This window comes from Nelusetta ayraudi, unplaced genomic scaffold, assembly GCF_046127955.1.
Source record: "Nelusetta ayraudi isolate G7.1 ecotype Tasmania unplaced genomic scaffold, CSIRO-AGI_Nayr_v1 ptg000048l, whole genome shotgun sequence".
Classification (NCBI taxonomy): Eukaryota; Metazoa; Chordata; class Actinopteri; order Tetraodontiformes; family Monacanthidae; genus Nelusetta; species Nelusetta ayraudi.
The window spans coordinates 13867217-13892580 of record NW_027466098.1 but is presented as its reverse complement, the minus strand read 5'-3'; the positions used below and the strand labels follow the sequence as shown (position 1 = coordinate 13892580).

Below are 25364 nucleotides of genomic sequence, written 5' to 3'. Positions count from 1 at the left end.
TGTTTATTTATATTGGGGAAAAAACAGTCAATGAAGTAAGTTTTTTTCTTGTTTTGTTTAAGAAAACAAATTTGGTATGATGTAACAGCAAACAAATGTCTTTTGCTACAGGGAACACGTAAACACGTGAAACATAAGCACCAGAGGGGCCGCAAGATTAAAATAAAAAAAGATTCAAATTTGAGGAAAGGTAACAGAAATAAAGTTTTGGAAGACAGTCAACAGCCCCTTTTCCACTGCAGGAACTTTTTTCATTTGCCCAGGTTTTAAAAAAAAACAAAAAAAACCATTGGAGCATTTTCCATCGAAAACTACCTGAGCATAAAACTTTCCCTCAGCCCTCAACTTTTCTTAAACGTGGAAAAGAAGGACCTAGTGGCAGGGGAGGACTTTTCTGATTGCCCAAAATCTCTTGAGAGCTGTACCCAGAAGAATGCTGATTGGTGGAAAACACTTGCATTGTGTTTAAACCACCGTGTTTAAACCAGTGTGCGTCTACAAACACATTTATTTCTTGTTTTTGTTTTTCTGTTCGAACATTTGAAAAATGGAGTAAATGATGAATTGCCTCAAGAAATTGATGGACGACGAGGTTCAGGCTTTTTTTTGCGCAAACAGGCCAGTGAGGACAGTCAGCAGGATCTTGCGTTGGAAAGCAACTTGAAATGAAAAGTCAATGGAAGGATAGCTGGCAGAGATAAATGTAGGCACATATGAAAGAAAAATGACGTTTGACGAGAACTCGAGCGAGGTTCCAAGAAGCTGAAGGACCGCAACAGTCGCAGCTTCACCACCAAACGTCATCAGCCTGAAACAAATTTTCCACTTCTTTGAGGTTTCGGTGGAAAACGCAAACCACACTGATTACCACCAACGTTTTTTTGAACTCAGGTAAATCAATTCCTGGAAATAAAAGCCCTTGGAAATATGGTAAAGGCTATGACGAGGCAGCACGTTAACCCTGGGGCGAGTGTGATGCAGGGCAGAGCGACTCGTCTGTGGGCTGCAGAGCCGCTGATGACAGCAGGAGGAAACGGACCGTTGACACCTTTCTATTAATGCTAATGGGGCCATGTGTCATTTATCACCTCTGCCAGACGCACTTTCTGACACAGCCGTGTTAGAGCATACAGTCAGCTTCACGCTGACTGAGATTGCAAAGCTTGGTTTAATAAATAGGTCATGAAAAAAATGACTGCAGGGGAGCGAAATACTAACTAGTCCCCCCCCCCTCCAGTCACCAAAAAATATACTTTTTAAGGTCACCAAACTGAGGCAGCTGAAAATCACCACAATCAATAAAATTATTATAATGACAATAATAAAGCCACAAAAATGATAACATCAACAGCTTTGTCACATTATGTGAATGAACGAGTGAATAAATCCCTTTGTTAAAAAATTTACAGGAGTTAGAATCAAGTCAGCCGCAGCTGTGAGAAAAGAATTAGAAAAAAAGAAACGAGAACTCAGAGCCCATCTTGCATTGTGAATTTATCACGCCTTACCAGTCAAGTGCCTTTAACAAAGCTTATTTCCTTCCCCACCGGCCTCTTCAATCTCTCTCTCACACACGCACACACCTGAGCGGGAGCCTCCAAGCAGAGCAAAAACATCCTGGCCGGCCGAGAAGCGCTTTCACCGCTCTCTCTCTTTCTCTCTCTCTCTCCCCCCCCCCCCCTTCTCTCTCTCTCAAACACACACTTGCTCTCTCTCTCTCTCTCTCTCTCTCTCTCTCTCTCTCTCTCTCTCTCCCTCTCTCTCTCTCCCCAGCTTCCATCACACATCTGCCGTCTCAGTTCCACTCCCTGTCTGAGCCTGTCACACTCTGGTTTGAAACACAAACCCTGGCTCATTCATCACACAATACCGTGCTAAAAAACGACCCTGCCTCCCGAAAATGCAGCTCCCCCCCCCCCCCCCCCCCCCCCCCCGTCCGAACTGTTAAATCCGTGGCTCACCTGCGCTGCTTCGCATCTGTGTCACGGACAGAGTCAATGAGGAGAGCGACTTTGTTCCCCGGTCCGAGCAACAACTGAATAAATATTAACAGTTCTCTGTGTCCTTGGATCAGGGGTAAGGGGGGTGCAAGGGGAGGGGAGAGGAGGAGGGGGGGAGGTTGCATCAACTGATTAGACTGTTAACCAGCAGTTGAGTCAACATGCGTAAGAGCCTCTCCGCCTGATTCCCACCTGGAGCTGAGGGCTCCTCTGTCCGGCCAGCGCATCCCTCCCTGGTCTGTTCCACCCACCCAGTGAGTACACGGCCAGGTCATCCCCCCTTGTTGCGGTGGGACGGCCCGGACCGCCGGGAGCACGTAACACGAGCTGGGAATTCCTCGCTGCTTGGCATTCTGTAACGCGACGCCGAGACATTCTGTCCTCTCATTCTCTCGGAGGGAAATACTCTCCGCTGGATTAGAAAGGCTGGGCGGGCACGGTGCCAGTGAGGGAGATCTTGTGTTTGCTCCGGACAACCCCCTCGGCTTTTAAAACTGTGTACAGTGGGAAATTACAGTCTGACAAAAGGGATGAGACCCGGTTGGCCTGCGCCCACAATTTGGCCCAGGACATCAAAAAGCCTCGCAGGACCGGCAGACGTATCTGTGGCATTGGGGCGATTCCTTTTCCTTTTATTGATTTTATTTTATTTTTTTAACAGTTCTCTTTATGCAACGTTCGTAGACAAGAATGCCGGTTATGCAATTCATCGCCTCGATATGACACGTTACAAAAGTGCCGCGGGGTCACGGGCATGGCACACTTGGGAGGGATCGGCGCGCTAAAAAGAGAAAACCCCCGGCTGCCAAAACGTGTGACAGTTTTAAAGGCTTGTTTGCATTCCTGCCTTTCACACGACCGCACAATGCACGGGTGAGATCTTGCAAAGGTTTTCGTGATTGCCCTTTTGTTTCGTCTGGAGGCCGCAGCCACCCGACGGTGACACACGCTAGACAAGTGAAGAAAGAAGGAAATGGGAGCCGTCCGTTCATCCACCTGAGTCGGGCCGCAGGTCAACGTAAACACAACACATCATCTCCCTGGCAGGAGGCGGCGGAAACACCGGCGTAAAACATCACAAGTTGCTTCCAGGAGCAGGAGTGTGTCTGCGCGTTTGCGTGTTTAAAATGTACTTACGAGGTATTTTCATGATATAGCCAGGTTCATATATCCATGGAGAATCAAAAGCGCGTCCCTCGACATGTCAGAGCATCTTCTCTCCCTGCCGGAGCCGCATTCCTGCTCGCTGTGAAGGCAGCCTGCAGTCTGAAGTCAGATCCAAGGCGACGTCTCTTCCCCTTTCTCCTCCTCTCTCACATCTGCCCCCAGCCCCCCTTACATCCCCCCTCCGCCCCCCGTGTGCCTTTCCCCACACTAAATCTCTCCATTAACCCACCCCCTTTCCCCCCTCCCCCATCCTTTTCCTCAGTTCCCGGTCCGGCTCTGCCCACCAAAATTCTCTCAAACCCGCCTCAGCACATTTCATTGGGCAAAGGTCTCCGTGATTGCGTCCTTGCCTCTCTGAAACTTTCCCATTTGCACATTTCCTGACATGTCTCTCTGTTTTTTTTTTGTTTTGTTTTATTTATCTCAACCACCTTCGATGACTCCAGCTCCAGGGTACTCGAGTACTCAAGTAGTCACAAGTGTGTGGGAAACGTCTTTCTTTTAAACAAACAAAAGGAGAGGCGTAGTTTTTCACTCCAGATGTTGCTCCTGCAGCTGAACGGAACAGAAATAAAAAAAAAAATATGGGGAAAACCATGACTTAAGCTGTCAGCCATCGGCAGTGGCAGTGAATCACGCAGTCGGCTCACAAGACGCGGCGCTTACATCACACCATCGGGGTGATGCAGCCGTCTGCTTCACCTCGGCTTCCAACCCCCTAGCCTTCCCCCCACCTCACCCCCCGTCTGAGACAGAATCAATGAATGAGGTGGATTGTGCGTTCCGTTTCATCCGTGACGCTGCGTCACTTGATCCGTAACAAGGCCAAACTTATTCAATGGATTCTCACGAACACATAAAAATGAGACAGGCTTATTATTATTGGATAATTTTTAGAGAATGATATTTTTTTTTAGTGATGAATCAGTTTTCAAGCCGATGGAGGAAAATGTTTGAGTTGTTTTGAAGCTAATTGAAAGTAAAAGAATAAAGAGAAACACACATTGCACTCCAAAGGACACAAATAAATTATTAAAGCAGTCTTGTAAAATCTATACCTCAAACACTCCCAAGTTTCCCTGACTTTACCAGACAATGGCCCCGTTTCACTCCAATTTTAGAAGCGAAATGTATGAAATTTGTCCATCACTTTGAAACAAAGAATAGCGTATTCTGTTTCCGTTTCCATCTAATTGGATTTCTTTTTCCACATCAAGCTCTGCAAAGACTATTTTTTTATTATTTCATACATATGGATTCCATAGAATAATTCACTACCCTAAACTTGTGGCTAAAGTTACCGCCGCTTTGATTTAATGAGGTGACTCATGTATCTTTAAATAAATGACGCTGCATTTATCCAGAATTCCCCCTGGCGGCCTTGAGTACAATCCCACATGTGAATTGCTTCCTGGTTCTGCCGTTTCCTCTCGTAAAACACAAACTCCTGTGTCCGACTGGAGCCGCGGCGGGTTACAACACCGCAAACAGAGATGCGGCGACGCAGGCGCCGCCGCCATAATAAAACTCGACAATAAATACCCATAACTGCGCTTCAAATGTATGGATCCCAAGCATCCGTCCTCCCCCCTCCCCCCTGTCTCCCCCTCACCAACGGTCCGCTGATGCAGGAGACGGGTGGGTGAATCACCCATACGAGGCAACCGTGACAAAAACACACAGACCTTGAGTGAGCCACTGTGATTGTCGGTATCACAAAAAAAACACCACACCAGGGGAAAAACACGGTGAGCCAGCAAATAAGAGACGGGAGGGGGGGGCTGGCAGACTGGTGGCTGGCGGAGAGGTGTCGTCACGCTGCAAGGGCGGGTGGGGTTGGGGTGGGGGGGGTCTCTGTCTCTCTCCAGCATTATGATGCTAATTGCACGCAGACACCCAGTCACGGAGCAGTCCGCCCTTACTGTAAAAAAAAAAGAGTCAAGACCAGACAGACGTCCAGGGGAAGCACGCCGCCCCTCCTCTAGTCTGCGCACAGAAAAACCACAACATCTGATGTCTCATGACCAAAATAGCCCCAGATTTTCCTCCAGCAGGGGAGACAACAGGAAGCCGGGGGATTGTGTTACATCTTTGTGCACAATGACTGATTTAAAGCGATGCTAGCGCTAACCCGTCCGTGAACTCTCCCCAAGAGAGAAGTTCATCCTTTACCTCTTTCGCTCATGAAAGAAAACACCACTGTCTGGAAATGGTGGCTTTGTGATGTCACAAAGGGCAACCACACCTGTCCCAAATTAGGAATGGCACCGCCGGGCAGATGCAGCCCTCGAGAAACCGTATTGTTTTCTTTTACCTTCGAAACAAAAGGTCTGACAAAACAAAATGAAAACAGAGGGCTACAAACAGAGGGCTAAATATACGGGATATAGTTTCTGGAGATCTGTGGAGTTTTTCCGAATAACTATCCTGCCGAGGCTGCAGCTCCACTTGAGACTGTGATGGGAAACTCTGAAAATGCGCCCAACCTTTAAGAGTAATTGCAAGTGGCCAAGTCCCCCGAGAAGGACACTGAGTAATTAAAAGTAAAGCACTTCGCCTCATTCACCCGACACGCCAGAGAAAACCAACCCGACCCATTTTCCAGAGTGCTTCTAAATGAAATTATCGCATCTCTCCGTGACCCCGTCGAGGCTCCGAGACCCCTTGGCACCATGTCGGCGTGACTGGAAGGCGCCTCCTCCCCCCACCACATCGCCAGAAAACACACAACACCGGCGTCGCTCGTTAAGCCGCCAAGGTGTCGAGACAAAGGACGAGAGTCTGCGGAGGTGAGCAGCAGGCCGGACGAGGGCTGTTTCATTTTATCGTCTTCCTGCTCAGCTTGATTGACACTCTAGCCGCCCGGCTTCACCTGTAATTACAGAGCGCTGCCGCTGAATCAGCCGCGGACTCCAGCAAGGCCCTCATTTGATCCGGCGGCGGCGTGGAGGGCGCTGACACGGGGCGTTGCAGCTCTTTCAGCGGATGAGGGGTGGGAGTGGGGCCGAGAGAACAGCCCCCGGGGTGTTTTGCGTTGCTGCGGCGACGGCGCAAAATTTTTTTTTTTTCCCCTCCCAAAAAATACAAATAAGCTGGCAAATCCCCGCGCCAGCTTCGGGCCTTGCGGACCCCGCCGAGAGCTCCCCTTTCAGCCGGCCGCAGGGTCTCCAGTAACAAGTGGGCTCACAAAGAAGACATGAATGCCCCTCCCAACCCCCCCGGCAGCAGCCGGGACAGGGGTATGGGCCGGTGCCAAGGGAGGGGAGGCGGAGGCGGAGGGGGCGGGGGCGGGGGAGAGCGTTCTGAATCACTACTGCAAAACACACAAGGGATCAGCCGGCTGAAATTAAAGGATCTCAACTTTTAATTTGCTCAATATTTGTCCTCCAAATCCGCGGGCGCAAGGAACTGAAATATGAAGGACACACGCAAACACACACACACACACACACACACACACTTATTGATTCTCAGGGCAAACAACGCCCGTGTGTGAGCTGCTGTTGTTGACCGCCGCCGGAGCCTGCGCACCGGGGGTCAAAAGTCATGCGAGCCGTGTTTTTTCTCCGGAGGTTCTGTGTTGAATTCAAACAAGACGAGCGCAGCTGTGGTAACACTCTCCTTCACCTCTGACGGACACCCAGAGAGACGCTGCTTTCATCTTCTGGGGTAACAAGCCATAAACCCTTCTCTCTCTCTATCTCTCTCTCCCCTTTCTGTCTGTGTCTCACCCTAAAGTCTGGAATGGTACTCACAGCTTTTGTATCACTTCATTTTGCTACTAACTAACTAACTAACAAGACCACTAATAAAATATCGAGAACATTGACTTCTAATACCTTCAATCCCGGTGGGTTGTTTTTTGGCTTTAAAAGCAGATTGAAGTTTTTCCCACAGTCCTGCACTACAAGCAAAAAAAAATCCACAGTTGAGACAATGTGCGTTGGGCATTCTGTTGTAAACATTTTGTAAACGACAGGAAAATCTTACTTAATTGTTACCAAAAGTGGGAATTTTGTGTTCTCCAAGTCACCAAATGACATCCAGTTAGCGTAATGAGGGAGATTACTGGAGAGTCGGACCGCAAACAGCTTTTCGGGGCCAGGATTTAACAAATGAATCTGGAAACAAACTGCAAAGCTGCAGACTGGACCCGTCACAGCCACAAGACAAATAGTGGGAGATGATGTGTGGGCTGTAGGGGCCTCTGGACAAGCTCTTCATTCAAAGTTCAAACCAGTGGCTCTCACATTCTGTCAACGCTGCCAAGAAAGATCAACTACACTCGCTGAATTCACTGAAATCTACCAAAACAGCTCATATGATCCATTTCCATTGCCTCACTTGAGGGTCCTAGTAACATAAATCTGGTGCTTACTTTTAGATGTCTTTGGTTACAACATAAACAATATTTATGCTCCTTTCCCCAAAAAATCCCTATAATAGCCTCTTAATTTATAGTAAAATACCAAACAGTGGAGCGAACAGTGTCCAGATCTCCATGTATCTTCAGTTTCACCGACCCGGACCGCAGCAGAAATCAATAAAGCAGAGCTCTCTGTCTTTTCAAGCATGATGCAAAAGCTAAACACTTCCAGACGCTGGACAGCAGCCACGTTCCCACGAATGTTAAGGTGTCTGTCCGCCTTGGAAGCTTTGGGGAAAAGAAACAAATGCTCTCTTTTCAGTGATTTAAAAAACACAAACGATGCCTTTCCGGAGATATCCGCCCCCCACACCCTCAACCTAAATTAACTCTGAACTGCCTCTGTAACCCAGGGTTGACCTTATCTCTGCCTATTTATGTAAAGAAAAATAAATGGGACGATGCACATCAAGGCTTTTGCTATCTTGTTTTGGGGATCGCCGCTCACAGATGTGCTCTTTGACTCTTTGACTACATATTCCTTATTCACCTGAATTCCATGAGGGTAATAATCAAGCGTAACAAATCTCCCAGAAGGCCTGTAAACAGGAAAAAAAAAATGTCTGTTATAACAGACCGGCAGACTTACCGGTGTCTGTAAACCACGTGCATTCTCATCACAGCCTGTGCTTCGACCTCTGTCCTCCATTCTTCTTCATGCTGTGCCTGTAATGTCAGTTTCTCCTGCTGCTGCTGCCTTCCCAACACCTTCCTCCCCAACAGTAGCTTGACACAACTTAAAGGCATGTGTTTTTCCTCCCCATCCGAGGCCTATACATGTTTTTCTTTCATGTGCCCCCATTTTTTTTTCCTTCCCCGACCCATAATACACGGCTTTGTTGCTGTAATTCCCACTTCCCTTTGATAACACGCGTAAACACTGCAATTTGGTTTTCCGACAGCACCGTGTGACACGAGCGGAGCGGGGCGACGGCAAATTAATCACTCAGTCGAGTGAAATAAAATCTCCCGAAATCCGGACAAAGAGCGAGTGGAAATTATCTGAGCGCGTTCCACAAGGTTTTCTGGCAGCCCGTGTTAAAAATCGAGCCTCTCCCCGAAGATGAAAGACGCTGCGAGTACGGCTGATCCTAATGAGGTCAGATATTGTGTAAACTAACAAGCGACGTCTCGCGGGCCGCCGCAGCTCTCTTAAGTACAGGATACGGGCGACAGAGGAAGGGGGAAGGGGGTGGGGGAACATCCCGGAGGGAAAACTCCTCTGAAGTGGAGTCCTGCAGCGCTCCGTAAGGTCCATGTCCCCATCATCTGGTCCGCATCCCAGAGGGGACGGACTCGGGCTTCCCATCCAGCTCTGAGAGTTGGCCTCTGGGAGTCAGAGGGCGGAGAGGGGGGGCCGAAGTCGGAACAAGGGCCCCTACCGTGAGAGGAGCCCTGGCAGGACCTCCACAATAAAAGCACGGAGTCGTCCCGCGGGGGACGCTGGCGCTCATTAACAACATCAAAGTGAGGAGACGCGGTGCCGCCTGAGGACTCTGGGCGAAGGACGCCGGCGAGAAGTGGTGGACGGCGAGATGTGCTCTGTAAATTTTGCGCCCTGGATGAAATGAGTGGTGTCTCACTTTGATGTGCAGCATCTCAGCACGCACAAGCACAGAAGACCCTTGTGAGTCTCGCTGCCATCAATGACGAGCTGTTTTTAGTTCCCGGCTAAAAAAGGCCAATAAAGTGAAGAGCCAGCGGCTGGATGTCTGTGGTCTGGATGCCGCTGACACTTTTTTTTCACCGCCCAGTTAATGATGTGTTGTATGCATTTCTACCACCGGAGGGCATCAAAGTGCTGAATATTGCCTTCAGTACATCACTAGTGCAATTCACAGTAATTGTACCTCACTAGATCTCCAAGTTAACAATTTTGGTCACACATGACCTGGGAGAGACTTTACTTAATACTAATTAGTGCTTTTATTTTCGTTTTCGGACATCAGGCAGTGACGTTTCATCAACTTCCACCATTCACAACAGGGGCACACAGATGAAGGAGGAGCCGTTTCTCTAAATAATGATACACAAAGTATATTACAATTTGTGGCAAAAAAATATTTAGATGCTCAATGCGGAAAAAAAATATGTAAAAGAAAAATGTGTATTATTGCATGGTGTGTTAGTATTTCCTAACCTGAGGAATGCACAGATTTGCAAAGAAATGTTTTTCCACACAGTTAATTTGTGACTTTCCACTGCTGTTACAGTGCAGCAGAGGCATTTCTGAATCCTCCTCTTGGTCAATAATTAGCCCGGCCCATGTGGCAACTGTCAGCTGCTCTGCCCACTGCTGGTTCACACACTGGAGTGCACAGCCTGCCGCCTAGAGGCCAAGAGTTGTACTACGCATTAAGCCTTTAAAGTTGTGAGTGAGATTTTTACCAGAGGTTGGTAAGGTTGAGTCATTTTAATCAGGCTATTATAAAATGTTAGCGCTATTACTCATTGTTGTTGGCAGGGACGGGGAATCATTAAGAACTGACTATAATGTTTTTTCTCATTGATGTGTCAGAAATGTTGGTAGATTGCGGGATGTATAATTAAAACCAGTCATGAGACTAATTTAGCTGTGACTGAACCATCTGACAATGATTATTATTTACACCAATAAAAGGGTCACATGCAAAGACCATTGCATAGCTATTAGTTTCACATAGCCAGTCAAGTAAACAGAACACACCAACGATGGATCCATACTAGTTTATTACAGTATAGTATAGTATAGTATAGTATAGAATAGTTTAGTATAGTATTGTATAGCAGTAGTATAGTTGATAAACAACAGCTGGATGCAAATAATCAGCCTGTTTGATGAAAACTGTTTGTCTGGCAAGCTATTTAACAGCTGTTGGCACCTCACAATAAAGACGGAAGATTTTTTTTAAAAGATTTTTTCAGTTATCAAACCTCGATTGGACAACAAATTCCCAACCATGACTGATCTTGTTGTTTTTTTTAGTTTGACGTGTCCTGAGTGTGTTTTCTTATATGGGTCTCTTGTATAACTTTGTTTTATGTGGAAAGAACCTTTTGGGGACTGCAGGGGAATTTCTTTTTAAAGACGGAAAACGACCAGGAGCCAAAAATTGAAGCCAGGCTGCACTAGCTGTGCCAGTTTAGAATAATATATTCAGAAGAATCAGTATCCCTCTAACTGTCGGCGCTAAGCCGTCGATTTGAAACAATCACGACGCTGAGCACACTTGGATATATCTCAAATTTTAGGCGAAAAATTTTAAAGGGAGAAAATCAGTCTTTTGACAAAGCCAATATTTTGGTTTGAATCTTTTTCTTGAAGGTTCAGGATGTGAAGTTTTCAATAGTATCTTATGAGAGATGGAAAACACTGATATGCAGCCATGGTTACACAGTGTGATTACATCCACAGAGACGTTATGTTTTTGATAGCTAAAAATAAGCATTGTATCTAAAACTGAGGGTATTTTCACAGGGTCTTCATGTTTCTTTCTAAGCCCATAGGACAAATAGCAAGACAGGCAAGTCATAATGAGACTTGGTAAGACTTTAAATGTTTCATTCAAAATTTTTGTCTTGTTCTTTGGCATTTCCGGCACTAAAATGTTCATGTTATTTTTAAGCAGAATCCAAATTCAAATACAAAACACCAAAAATATATTTTTCAAAACACAGACCTCAGGGCAGAAAAAAATAAAAACTTTGTCGATGGGATTTGCGGAATATTTTGTTCTTCTCAGTGTTTCAAAGGGGAGGGGAACTGTGAATGCCGCTGGATTTTACACACTGGGCCTTTAAATTTATTCGAGCTCAGATTATGAGAAACGGCATGCTGACTGACTTGATGCGTGATGACCGCAGCATTACTGTATTTGCAGCCTCGCAGAGGCAGCAAACATCTGCATAACAATCCTGCCGACACCGTGGAGCCCCATGAATAAAAGATGGAGCGAGTGGCTGTGCAAGCGAGTTAACAAGGCTGCGAGGCTGCATCCTCACTTATCATCAAACCTCAAGCTGAAAGAGGCAGCAGTTATATTTGTTTCACACCCCGACGATCTAACGGGCCATATGTTGTAGCACACGGCCGATGAATAATTCAGGGACTGTGGGAGAGAGTTGAGTGGGAGAGGACTTTTAGTCCGAGTGGATTCCTCACCTTCAAGAGCCCTTTAGTTTAACCCTGACCACTTCTGAACAGACAGGAAATGAATGAAAGGAAAAGAAAACAAAAGTTTGTCCTCTGAACAGCCTGTTTGCGTGGAATATTTCACAGCCACAAGTTTTCTACCTTTTTGTCACGGTCAGAATGTTTGGTTCCACTGGAGATAAAGTGGTTTATCAGTGAGCAGAATATTACCGCATTCATCACCGAAGCCCTCTCCGACAAGAAAAATATAAAAACAGGTGGTGGGAAACATATTGTAGAATGCAGCCAGAAACACAATGAGCCTATTTTCCTGCGGCGGGCGAGCAAACTCGCTTGAAGTCAGAACGAAAGCAGCTGATAAGGTCAAAAGACACAAGCATTTCAGCTATGACCACCAGATAAAGGAGGCGGTATGCAGCTGGAGGACGGACACACACACTTTCATAAAAGGCACAAAACGTCCAGCCAGCGGCCCGGGTCGTTTCAGAGAAGAGGAACAACGTCCTCAAACATGACAGAATGCGCTGATGGCCTTTCCAGGGCAGAGCTCGGAGCCCGCCGGCTGCACCGGGGTCAATAAGCCATAAAGGAGGGGGCCGCGAAGGGGTCACCGCTGGACGGCGCTCCTTCCTCCTACACATCCACTCCTCTGTGGAGACGTTGGGGGGCGGGGGGACAAACGGCCAGAGTCAGCGAGCAACTTTTAGTCACGGCGGACGGTTCAGCTGCTCAGACTTTCCAAATGGAAACGCTGATGAAGTCTCTGGGACACGTGTTCGGCCCAACGGCCGGTGTGGCATGTGTTCTCTACTGTGTGTGTGTGTGTGTGTGTGTGTGTGTGTGTGGACAGATTATCAGATGTCCCGCCATTTGTTCGAATCCACTTGAAATAGTCAGATCTGAAGTGTGCAGCGCAGCTCAATACAGATCTGAATGGGCACAAACAAATATTCTATGAATCATTAAAAAGATTCAATGTTTTCTCAAAGCTACAGTTGAACTGCTCAGAGGTTTAAGATCCGCGCTGGCATGAGTCCCCTCCAGAAAAGGTGTTCTGAATACCACTGCCTATTCAGACACAAATGGTGTTCGGTGCAGCAAATGAGCTACATTCCAGATGCGAGCGAGACAGACAAAGCGCTAGAGCTGCAGACACGCACTGGACCTTCCAGAGTGATGAAGTACGGAATAAATATTCCGCTGAAACCTGAGGAATACTTTCAGGAAAAGGAGGCACATTCCTCCCCAGGAAAAACTCACCCGAGCTTCACACAACGCCACTGTGCAGCATTCAGGGGTACGTGCTGTTTTTTTTTTGTTTTTTTTACGGTTCCCGAAGATGTTGGGTAAGAGAAAAACTTGGAGCAAGACTTCTTACATAATTTTCAAAATCCACAAACCCTTGTTTCTTAGTCAAACAGTCTATTTAATTTTATAGAACCACGGGCCATGAGCGAAGGCGAATGCTCAGCAGGTCACTGCTGTTCACCACGGCGGACAGAACCAACGCACTCAAATCGGAAACATGACTAAGACCACCGCAGACTTGCCTGGAATTTGGGATGAGACAATGCTGCTCGTCACCATGGCCCCCACTCACTTTTAACCTGCTGTGTCAACAAGGCCAGCCAGCTGGAATGTAAAGAGTCACAGCAGCGGCAGCAGCAGCAGCAGCAGCAGCAGCGGCAGCGGCAGCAGCGGCAGCAGCAGCAGCAGCCGTCGGGTGTCTCGACACCCTACAATCAGGCGCCTCAAACTGCCGCTGGTGCTCCCCGGCCTTTCAGACGACATTTTAACATCAAACGCAGTGCACAGCTCGTAAATGGCTTCATTGAGGGCACAAATGCCAATCTTTGCTAAAGATGTTACGAAGGGTTACAGTGAATCTGGACAAATAAGACCTTCACAGTCTGACAGACAAAAAAGTATTAAGCAACTATCAGGGTAAATAGGAATAATCAAAGTTCCTCACACAGCCATGAAAATACATATTTTCACATTTTATGGTGCCAGATTGGCAACTATATTATTCACCATATAGTACAGTACATACATACAGTTTGTGTTTACCCCTACAAATATTGCAAATTGTTAATTACTTCCTTCAGTAAACTGAAGAAGAAATCAGAACGGTCCAAACCTTTTGCTTCTTTTCAACAACATATTTTTCTCTAAATCAGCTCTTTATGATGTCATAAAGGGCACCGAGACCTCCCCCAGGTTAGCGAGAACACCCCTGGCCGTCCAGGTGTTCTTTGTGCACTTTAAGACCGATGCGAAGCAGCCGCGGCTGCCTTGTTTTTGTCTCTTTTCAAACAAGCGGCGCCTCCAACAGAGCACCTCTGTTGGCAGGAAGCTCACACAGAACCGTTTTGGTGAGAGACTGTAAAACACAGGGCAAGGCAGACCTTTCACAAATTAATTATTCAAGGATGTTCCACTACAGTTTGAGATGGAAATTAGAATATCTGAGTTGGCCTTAGAATAGATGAAACAAGAATAGCTTTTATTTTATTGAAAATAAGCTGTAAATAAAAATGAAAGATCCTCAAATTGGTCTTAAATTGGACCTTTATAGCCCTTTACGATAAGTAGGACACCTTTACTTGGGTTCATGTTGATTAACTGTATTACCTCTCCCAATCATTGACTTTAAGTCACAAAAGCCTATATGTCTTCCAAGAAGTTATTCTTCCACACAGGCACCATTTGATATTTTAGTTTGCAAGAAATAATAAATGAAATTCTTTCAGTGAGTGTTTCTGTGACACATTTACAATATTGAGATTAAGAGGCAGCATTAATCATCAGGGTCATGGTTGAGGGAAAAACAGGTTCAAACAAACACTGCAAGACAAAGACTAAATCAAATGAACACAAAACCAAATAAATAAAGTCACAACTGAAGCTGAACATGAGACATGAAACTTTTAAAGGCACAACACAAACAAACAAACAAACAAACAAACAAAAGTAAATACTTCCACTCCTCGTGGCAGATGACCCAAATTGCAGGGTTGCTGCCAAAAGCAGGCATCTGTAATCTAAAAACACATGCTCGGTTACATGACTGCACACGTCTGCCAACATCAGATCGTGGAGATTCCGCTCACAGGGCCGAGCGCGTGTTGCTGTGCCCTTGTCGCGGCCCCGTGACATCCTCATCCTCTTCCTCCCCGCCGCCGCTGTTTACCAGAAAACACGTCTCTGCGCCCCCCCCGCCGGCACAACAGGCCTCGCTGGCCAAGTTGCGCTCTCCCGCCGAGCGCCTGCAACCAGAGCCGTGTTGTCAGCTTCTGCAGAGGACCTTTTTTTCTCTTCTCTCCTCCTTTTTTTGTCAAACGCGGCCGCTAACCCTTTGATCCTGCGCCGGGGTGCTCAGACCTGCAGGAGGAAGCGGCAGTGGAAGCGCTTTGTGCCTCTCTTTTGTTATGCCGCCCCGTCCTCCCCCCCTCACACAGCCAACCTTCTTTTTAAGAGTGACCAGGTAAAGGCGAGAGCTTGCAGATGAGTTGGGGAGGGGAGGGGAGGGAAGGACAATCACTCCACTACTGCCCTCTATTGCTGCCCATTCGCTGCGTGCAGCTGTCCAGCGGTGAGCGATTGGCTTGTAAAGCCGCCAGGGTCGGACGGTCGCTGATATCGCTTGTTTACTCTGTGGGCCGAGCCCTTTACGTAACGGATCCTTCAGCTTATCGCCCATCGGACTTCATTAGCGATCAGTCAATAGCGGCTTGTCTACATCCGCCAGACACTCGACTGCCACTTGGCTGAGGGTCAAGTTTGGCACAAACACTAACAGACAACTTCTTTGTCCTGTTCCATCAGCAGACGAGTGAAAGTTGAAAACATGAAGTTAACTACCACCAAAATTCCAGAAGAAGGCAAGAAGTGACCCTGGGTCTGGCCCTGTAATTGTGCCCTCCTGGTACCAAACCATGTCATATCTTATTTTAAGGACTTATTTGAGGCGGTGTGACTCAGAGAATCTGTTCCTATACGCAAACCAAACCACAGTTAAAACCGAAATTAGCCGTTACGCTGCTCAGCCCTCTCAGCTGTCACGTCCCTCCACTGGCTCCTACCTCTGGCGATCTTGGTGAGGAGCTGCTGCCTGGCGATGATCCTGCCCAGCCTGTAGCTGGAGCGTCTGCGGTGATGGTCCATTCTCAGGTAGATATCCTGGGTCTCCGGGGTCATGCTCCCGAGACACTCGCTGCCCGCGGACTCCGAGAGCTCCCTGAACATCACTGACTCGCTGCTGGGGCCCCTCTGACTCTCCGAGAAAAAAAAAAGGAAAACCCCGGCAAAGTCGACACAGACTCTCCCACCGGCGAGGGAAAACTTTCACATGCAGGCGCAAAAAAAAAAAAAAGCCTTAAGTGAGCCGAGACGGACGGCGGAGAGCCGAGTGGGAGGAGGAGGGGGAGGGTGCAGGGGGAGGCGACACAGCCACAGCGGGTCACGTGACCGGGGAGAGGGGCCAATGGCAAGGGGAGGAGCGGGAGCACGGCCCACGTTTGCCGAGCTGAATCCAGCGTCTGTGCGAGCGGCCGTGCGCTCTGGAGGGAAATATAAATACCACTGGAATGCCTGCGCCCTGAGCGAGGCGTGGAAGGGAGAGGGGTGTGGAAGGGCTTGCAAAAATAGTGGTTTTGGAGCCGCCCTCGCGCCAGAACAACTCTCGCGCTGTTTGCCGGCCGCGCAGGTGCCAATTTTAGTGGGTGAGAGCGAGCGAGTTGTGTTCTGGGAGAGGAACAAGAAGGAAAAAGAAACAGCAGCGAAGAGGAGGGGAAAAAAGGAGAGCGGGCAGAGTTGTTTTCCTGGCTGGGGAATGCTAATTTCTGCTGCTGCTGCTGCCCTCCCCACCACCACCATCACCACCACCAGCAGCAGCAGCAGCAGGGCCCACTCGACCCCGAGCTCCAGCCGCAGGAAGGCCTCACAGCAGGTTTCCTCAGTCGGCTCCTCAAGGGGGAAGGAGAAACCTTAGCTTAAATACATAGCAGTGACACACATCCCCCTCAGCTCCAGCACACAAAGGGGAGAGAACAGGCTCGGCCGTGTCACACAGTGACAGGAATTTGATTCTTGTCCCCCTGATCCCTGTCTCCAAGTGGAACAGCCGCTGTTGACTGTGAACTTTAATGGTCAACTCTAGATATGTAGTTAAAATGGAGAAAAACCCAACCAGGAAGTGATTTAAGGCTCCAAACGTGCTAAAACAAAACCACTGAGGAAAATGAGGCAGAATCAAACATTTGGTTTGTATTTTTGTCGACTGTCGACCTGGTAATAGTGAGTCTTTTTACGTAATGCTTATGGTCATCAACGTACAGTGTATGAATATGTTTCTTTCAGTTTGTCCTAATGGGAGGCATGCGCTTCTGGTATAATGAGTGTAGGAGGCACTGAGGAATGTTGTGAAGAACACAACCAGTCAAAAATCACCAGTCACGCTGAGACCTACGGACGGATTAACCCAAGTTGTACGTCCCTGGTCTGTGGGAGGAAGGATCGCAGACAAAGGGGGAAACATGCAAAGTCCACACACAGTCGCGCTCAGACACACACACACACACACACACACACTTCTTGGCGTGAACATAAAGCACTGAATTCAATCATTTACTACGATACAGTTTATCTGAATTGAACCCACGTAGTGTTTATGTATTTACTTTGAGGGCGGAATTGTTATCGTTGCTAATTTCACAACAAGGCGGTCAACTTAAGCAATGAATAAATGTTGTAGTCAGGTTTAAAAAAAACCCACATAAGGCAAAATTTGATTTCTCCATGCAGATGAGAAGCATATCTGGCCTTCACGATCATGAGGCTTCATACTTAATCTGGTTGTATCACTTTTGAGAACATATGAGTGATTTCCAGGGTCCTTTGTCCCATTGCAAGCACAAAGCAGAACAAGGGAGACACGACTAAGCTTTTTATATATATATATATATATATATGTATATATACATATATATATATATATATACATATATATATATATATATATATATACATATATATATATATATATATATACATATATATATATATATATATATATATATATATATATATATATATATATATATATATATATATATATATATATATATATATATATATATATATATATATATATATATACATATACATATATATATATATATATATACAGAGGGTTAAATATGCAGTTTCCTGGAGATCTATTGAGGATTTTTGGTTATTTAAACTCAATGGGAGTTTGGAACAAGAAAAATAAATCCCAAAATGACCTTTCAAAAAAATTAGAATGGTAACCGTTCTGTTATCTTGAAACCTCCAGTTTCACGTTCATAATTCTCACCACCGCTTGGGACGGCGACGTTTAAACCTAATCCTCTGCTCATTTAGAAAGCCGGTTTGCGCCGGTCCACGTGCATCACGGAACAACCCTGCACTCACACCTTGAGTCCGACACACGTCAGGGCCGCTGCCGCTCTCCTCCAGACGCGGCCTACGAATACAGGCCCGCCTGTGTGGCGCAAGAAGCGTGGCGCCATACGTCGGAAATAAAGCGCAGAATGGGCAGGCGACCAACTCAAACACAGCCCCCTGTCTGTTTGACCCCTCCACCCCCCTACCCCAGCCCACCCCAACCGGCCGGCTGTGTCCACCCAAACTGAAGCTCACAAAGGCCACAATTCAGCCAGCGGGGGCCTCCGATTGGCGCTGCACGTTCTTCATGAACCCCTCCCGGAGTTTAACAAGCGTCTCCACACGCTCAGGTGGAGCCGTTTGAATTTGTGAGTGTTGCTTTTTTTCTCAGTACTAGTGTGGTGGTTGTGCAGTGACAGCATACGGGTGGTTTCACCTGGGCAGTGACTCACTGTATTCAACACCTGCATTCATTGGGAGCTGTAAAAGCCTCCCTTCAGGAGCCGGATGATTAAAACAAGGATATTGGCAGCGACAACCTCCGACCTATTGATGTCTTCTCGTGTTTCCTCCCCGTCTAGACGAAATCGCACACAAAGCATGGCTAGTGTGGCCAGTAGAGAACCAACCGCCCGCTGCTGCGTAGTGGAGGAGGGCTGAAGGGTGTTTTTCATCTCTGTCTGCGACCGGCGCCGTGAAATAGATCCTCCCTGCGGATCTTTGGGTTTTTGTGGTGCGTGATGTGGAGAAACAAACGGCTGTGGCGTGTCCTCGGTGTGGGCCGCGGCGGTCGCAGCTCCTTATCAGACGTGTTCCAACAGGCCTCCCGTCTGTCTGTCTGTCAGAGCTCAGCGGCTACACGCCGGTGCGACAGGAATCCCAGCTCGCATTGTTCGCATTTTAACATGGCGAAGCTCCGTAAGGTGGCAGGCAGCAGGGCAGAGGGACCCGTCACGGCCAGGGAGGCAAAGGTTACTGGACAGGGGCGGAGCTATATGGTGGTCTGGTTGGGTCAGACCATTTGACCAAAGGCCTTACATTTCCATACTACAACATCTCAAGTAAGATTTTTGTTGATGACATAATGATGTATTTCTGACCTGATGATTGGTCTGAATTTTGTTCGTGGGGAAACAAGACACTCAAAGAAAACATTTTTAATGTAACCCTAATCCACACCCTAGGTCAGTTGGAATAAGCAGATATAGGTTTATAATTAATAATAATATTGGTGAAGATTTGCTGTTCTATACTTCACAGGAATATAGAAAGGCCGACAGTAAATATTTAAGAAAAACTACAGAAATATTACAATAACAAAAACAGCCATGTAGACGTTTCAGGTTTGGATTTATTGCCACCCCTATGCGAGTCATGATCTCATCCTGGCAACCCCAAGGAAAGATTTCTGGCTCTGCCACTGTTACTGGACCATGTAAGGATACAAGTCCAACCTTTAACTCATTCCCTGCTCCAGCACTAAGCCAGGTGTGATGTCACAACAACAACAAACACTCTGGATATTCTGAGTCAAAGGTCTGAAAAGCCGAAGATGATGAGCAAGGAGGCCACGGCCCAGGGTTTAGAAGCGAACCCTGATGTGGTTCGGTTCGGACACATGAAATGTGGAGCTGGCTGACGCTGGCTCTGGTGTGGCTCCGCTTCCTGTGGCGAGGGCACAAGAATAGCAGCAGTGTGGCTGAAGGTTTCCACTTCGTAAGCCAGAAGGCGTCTGAATTTTGAGTAGCAAGATGTGGGGGAAAAAAGGTGCTGGAGTTAAAAAAAAACAAAAAACAAATAAATGCAGACCGTGCCACATGCACGTAGCCTGGAGCGTGGGATGACTAGATTAACAATCCTGAGGGTGAGTGGGTTAGGCGCTACACTTTGGACTTAACTGTTGCAGCTGTGACTCGAGGACTCCATGAATCATTGTTCACAACTTAATCTCATGTTAAGGAGGCAGCGCCTCAGCAGCGGTTACACCAAGCAGTGGTTGCACAAGGAACAGGAGTTTGGTTGATGACTAACTAATTGGTTGAAACTATACTTAGTACGGGCAAAACATTTTCCATATTCCGATATTATGCAACATTATATAACATTTTCAATTCAACATTTTTCAGCAGCCTGTCAGTGAAGTCCCCTGAGGTTTGAAAAGTTGTCTATTACTTCTTTTCACTTCCCAGGAGATGTGTGATAAGATGCTAAATTCTGGAAATTATCCCTTTGTGAGGTCACAAAGAGCACAAACATGTGAAGGTCTAACAAAGTATCAGTTTCAGCTGAAAAATCAACTTAATATTTTTTGCAGGAGGTTCTAAACAGAGGGTTAAATCAATCTATAGAGTTTCGGCAAAAAAACATACATATATATATATATATATATATATATATATTTCCTCCCTCAGAGTTCAGGATTAAAACTAAAGGTCTAAAAACAGTATCAGTTGGAAAGCTTTAAGAACTAAACACAAAACTTCTGATGATGTGTCATCTGCAGGAGGTTTGTGTCGAGTTTGCAATACACAGACTGCAGCATACACTGCACATGTCACTGATACACAGTGTCTATGTGGAAAAACGAAGACTTGACACATGAGTCAAATATCCGGACAACTCAGCAACTGGCATCACTGCATGAGAGCGGTGCCACCCCAGGCTGCACAGCTGAGCAGAGCACACTTCTAAAACCTCCCACTCAGTCGATCTACTGCACCTAGTGGCAGATGTAGTGTACTGCACCAAAAAGATTGACACGTCCCAGACGAGGTCTCATAGTGCCAAAGACTTGCCGTCACTTTTCGGAGAAACATTTTGGCCCTCTTAAAATGCGAGAGATGTTTTTGTTGGAATTTAGAGACACGATCTAATCCGCAATCAAACTCTTTGAGCTGCTGAGATCTGCAAACGCATTCCGTTACGACTGAAAAAGGAGCCACAAGAGCCTGAACAATATGTCCTGTCCTCCAGAGAGACAGGTGCATTTTAAGAGGCTGAGGCAAATACGACCAGAGCACTTCACTGGAGTCACACTGAGCAACTACTGCCAGGTTCTTAAAACAGCCACAACACTGTGAGACATAAACCTGCATCCCTGTTCATATAAACAGATCATGCACACATGGTTTGGTTTTATTACGTTTATGGAATAAACTATTATACGTTTTAATTACACAAATAGTGCCCAGCCTCAGCCAGTCTTTCGCTCCAAGCTGCAAAAACTACCCATCACTGCCATCTTCTGGCAGTAATTGCACCTTCGTAATTTCTAGGCAGTTTTTTTTTTCTTCACATTTTGAGATTACAACATAATTGGAAACGAATAGCGCACAAAGGATGTGACGTTTATGATGTAAATTGATTTTTTTTTTTTTTAAATCATTTGGATGTAGTTTTCATCTTAATACATGCATAGAGCAGGACGTGCGGACGTTTAATCCATTTAACTTTTAAAATATACTCTGCTTTTGCGTTCAACCTTTACTTTACTTCTAAAACACCTTGAGAAAAAGAGCTCAACCATAATGTAGTACAGGGCAAGAAAAATCCTAAAGAGCCAGGATTCATACCAGTGACTGAGCCAGGAGACAGAGACACAGCAAGGACCCATAAAGGTGTCAATAAATGGAAGGGCGGCGTTTAAGTAACATCACAACAAATGAAAGACAACAATGATTACATTTGCTAATAAGCAGGTTTTCATTTAAGCTTTGTTTATAAATTATATGTAATTTTTGAAACTTTCTGTCAAAAAAGCAAATTCGTAACGAGCATATTATTCTAAATAATTCATTCTCACACAAGCTGTGTTGCATTGCATGCAAAGTCACTGGTGTGTTTCCAGTGCTGGGTGTTCGGCCGGTGTGCAGTCGGACCCGACGCAGGCTGCAGGCTCTCCTGCAGCGGGCTACTGACCTGCCAGCCTCCGCTCCCTGACATTCCTCCAGAGTAAATCCCAGGCTTTGGATGTGGAGCTCCGCAGCTGCTCGCTCAAGGAGCGCCGAAGCTTGAGTTTCGCGGAGCTTCGTCTAGATGTCATCGCAAATCCTCCACTCGGTCATAATAACTCAATCCTCTCTGGCCGCCGCCGCCGCCGCAAAAAAAAAAGAAACTCAGTTCAAGTGTGCGGGAGCGAGGAGTCACCTTCTCTCTACGTCCCCGGCCGGGTATCAAACTTTCTCCTTATCACCGCACCAAAGGTGACTTTGGCGGCTGCTGCTGCTGCTGCTGCTGCTCCGGGGACTCATGAGTCAAATTTGGGCAGAGAAAAAATGAAACATATTCCAAGTTCGCCGGTACAAGTCACTCAAAAAAAGTGATGGTAAAGCAGCAGGACTGGCTTTCACACCTTACACCAGATGTGCGTGTGTGTGAGTGTGCGTGTGTGCATGCGTGCGTCTTCGTGTGTCTGTGTGTGTGTGTATGTGTCTGTGGAGGGATTCACGCGCCGCAAAGATGTGATGCTTTCAAGGGCCGCGGGGAATGTCAACACCGCACAGAGCGCGCATCAGCCAAACCCTCCCACATGATGAACCGAACCGCATCAGATGCTGTGTGTGTGTGTGTGTGTGTGTGTGTGTGTGTGTGTGTGTGTGTGTGTGTGTGTGTGTGTGTGTCTTTCTCTTTTTTATTTCTAATAAGTGTTTCATGAAAGTTTGCATGCAATGTAAGAGGGATCCACAATTTTATTGAGAATATTCAAAATATTGTATTGATACAGCAACTTTAAAAACTTTGAAACCTTAAACAATGTGAAAGCTGGAGTGTTTATGAAGCAGCGGCAAATGAAAAGCAGCAGTTGACTGTATGGCAGTGACGGTCTACGGCAACATGTGGGCGCTATATGAGTCAATTCGCCCTTTATCCCCATGGTACCAGAGTAAAGAGTTTCCAAACAAAGTCCCTTCTCTCACATTTTTGCTCACCCACGCAGCTTCCCACATTTCCATCTGAAGTCTTCAGGGAGAGGACGCCGCGGAGCACTACGTAAAGCGCCTGAAGGCATCACAAGCTGCAGACCACTCCAACATCCCACCACCACCACCACTACAAACACACAGAGGCTCTCAAATGACACTTTTCAAACCTGAGCAATCACTTTCCCCCCGCGCTCTGCTCCCTCACTTTGTCCTAACCTCCAAAACAAACTGAAAGTGCGTTTAAAATCACAGCTCAGCTAATGGGAGGTGAGCTTGGAGATGCGTAAGTGCATTAGCTTTCATAGAACTTCATACTTCACAGCTTATGGTCCTATTTGGGCGGTGCCTGAAACATATGACGGGCCTATTTATTGGCTATTATTAGGTTTCCCCCCTTAATTTCCCATGAGGACAGATGTCATCTGTTATTTTAAACTTGGTTGGAGAGTTCAGCGAATTCTGCCCGAGTTGACTAGAGCAGCTGGACCTGTAAACAGAGACATGGGTTCAGTTTCAGCACCATTTACTCTGTTGTCACAATATCGTGCACCGCAGATAGCGAAAAGAAAAGAAATACCTTGGCTCACGTCTGAGGAACAAACAACTTTTTTTTTTTCTCTTTTCCCCTTTTTCTGACTGCGATAAACATTCAGGACGGAGACAAGAAGATGGATGTGGTCTCCACTCAGGTAACAGCGAATCATATCGGCGCCATTAAAATTCTGGCCAGTGAGGGTAGATTTAATACCATTGTCAACACACAACCCTAACACAAAGCAACAGGCTGACTGATTGACAGCTTCCTGTCGGGACAAGTCTCCCCTGACCTCAGTTTGCCCTCATCATATGTTGCTTGGTTAACATCTCATTCAAAATGGAAACAGCCTCCATTTGCCTCTAAACAAGTTGGGTGAGCTACAGATTATCACACAGTCGATTCGAACAACTTGAAAAAAAATTCTATTGTGAGACAAGAAAATTAAGCTGCCTGTCTGAACGTGTTATTTTTCTGACTATTAATGTTTAGTTCGTGCAACTTATTGGAATGAAATGTGGGGGGAAATGGGGCTTTTTCTTGGATTTGCATGCGTCAGAAGGATATGAATGTCGCTCTTATGAGCACGGCACGTTCCGCCCGGAGTCTAAAATTCAGGTTTGAGGACCACAAACATACACAAACACTTGTCTAGAGAGCCTGTTACATTTGACCCAGCAACTCTTCAGGATGGGTCAAAACGAGGACAAGTCAAGTTATTTGTTTTTGTTCAAATGGACCTACAACGGCGGCCGGATCGCTCAGATTACAGCTCAGAAATCTGACTCATCCACTCTGCGTTTTCTTGGGTCTTAACTTTTCACGGGTTCCAAAACAAATCAGCTTATTTTACTCCCTTTGATCCACAGATAAACAGGGTGGGAAGTATACAGGAGTGAGAAGTGATTGTTCCAAGCAACTCTGAGAAACCACAGAAGAAGAAGCTATTACTAGTTGTAAACAATGACTGATGCTGCTGCGGAGATTAGCTCGGATGCCGCTGTAGCGGCAGAAAAGAAGAACAACAAAGGCACTCGGAGCTTTTTTGATAAACACACCTCCACTTTACTGCCAAACTCCAAGAGCAAGACAGCTTTTACAAATCCTTTTAATTGGCTTTTTGCAGATGGATATATGAAGAGATAAGACAAATTCAAAGCATTTTGTAAACTTGCAGCTTGCAAGAAAAAAAGGTGTCGCAATTTCACATTAATCCTCAGGATCGCCTTAAGTTGGTCATTTACTCAAGGAAACACAACACTTTCTCCCATGTCTATCTATCCTAAACATATTTTCTGAACAACTTTTTGGTCTATGTATTCTGACAGGGTTTTAAAGAAACCTTGATAATGGAGGAGAGAGCCGAGTGGCCACGGTTGTTAAACAGGGTGTCAATCTGCAGGCTGAGTGACTGACAATGGCGCTGCTGTCAGCCCGTGACAGAAAAGTGATGGAGGAAGCGCAGCAGCGAGGTTCTGACCCCTGCGGACGAGTAAACATGCCCCCTCCCTTTATGCAAAGCCAACCAGGAGCTGGCGGGCGGCGAGGCGATCCATCGCAGCGGGCGATGAGTGAGCCTCTGGAGTGGCCCTGGCCTGGGCAAAGAAGCCCAGGCAGATTGCAGAGAGAGAAAACATCAGTCAGCTGGAGAATGTTTTTTCTCTCTCTCTCTGCTGACTCGCACTCTTGTTTGTTTTGGGCCGGGGCTTGTTGGAGAGCACTTGGCTTTTCCTCCCGTTTTTCCCTTGAAAAG

At 46.6% G+C, this 25364-nt stretch overlaps 1 protein-coding gene across 3 annotated transcripts in view; it reads right to left on the bottom strand.

Moving 5' to 3' along the window:
- stard13b (StAR related lipid transfer domain containing 13b) overlaps positions 1-25364 on the bottom strand; it is a 61467-nt gene that overhangs the window by 9692 nt on the left and 26411 nt on the right. The window contains exon 1 of one of the 3 annotated variants that reach the window (XM_076036485.1): positions 15811-16500. The exons of the other annotated variants lie outside the window; for them this stretch is intronic. Coding sequence (XP_075892600.1) covers positions 15811-15973 — 163 coding nt within the window. The 5' untranslated portion in view covers positions 15974-16500. Of the gene's footprint in view, positions 1-15810; positions 16501-25364 lie in introns of those variants that run through there. 3 annotated transcript variants of the gene reach the window in all.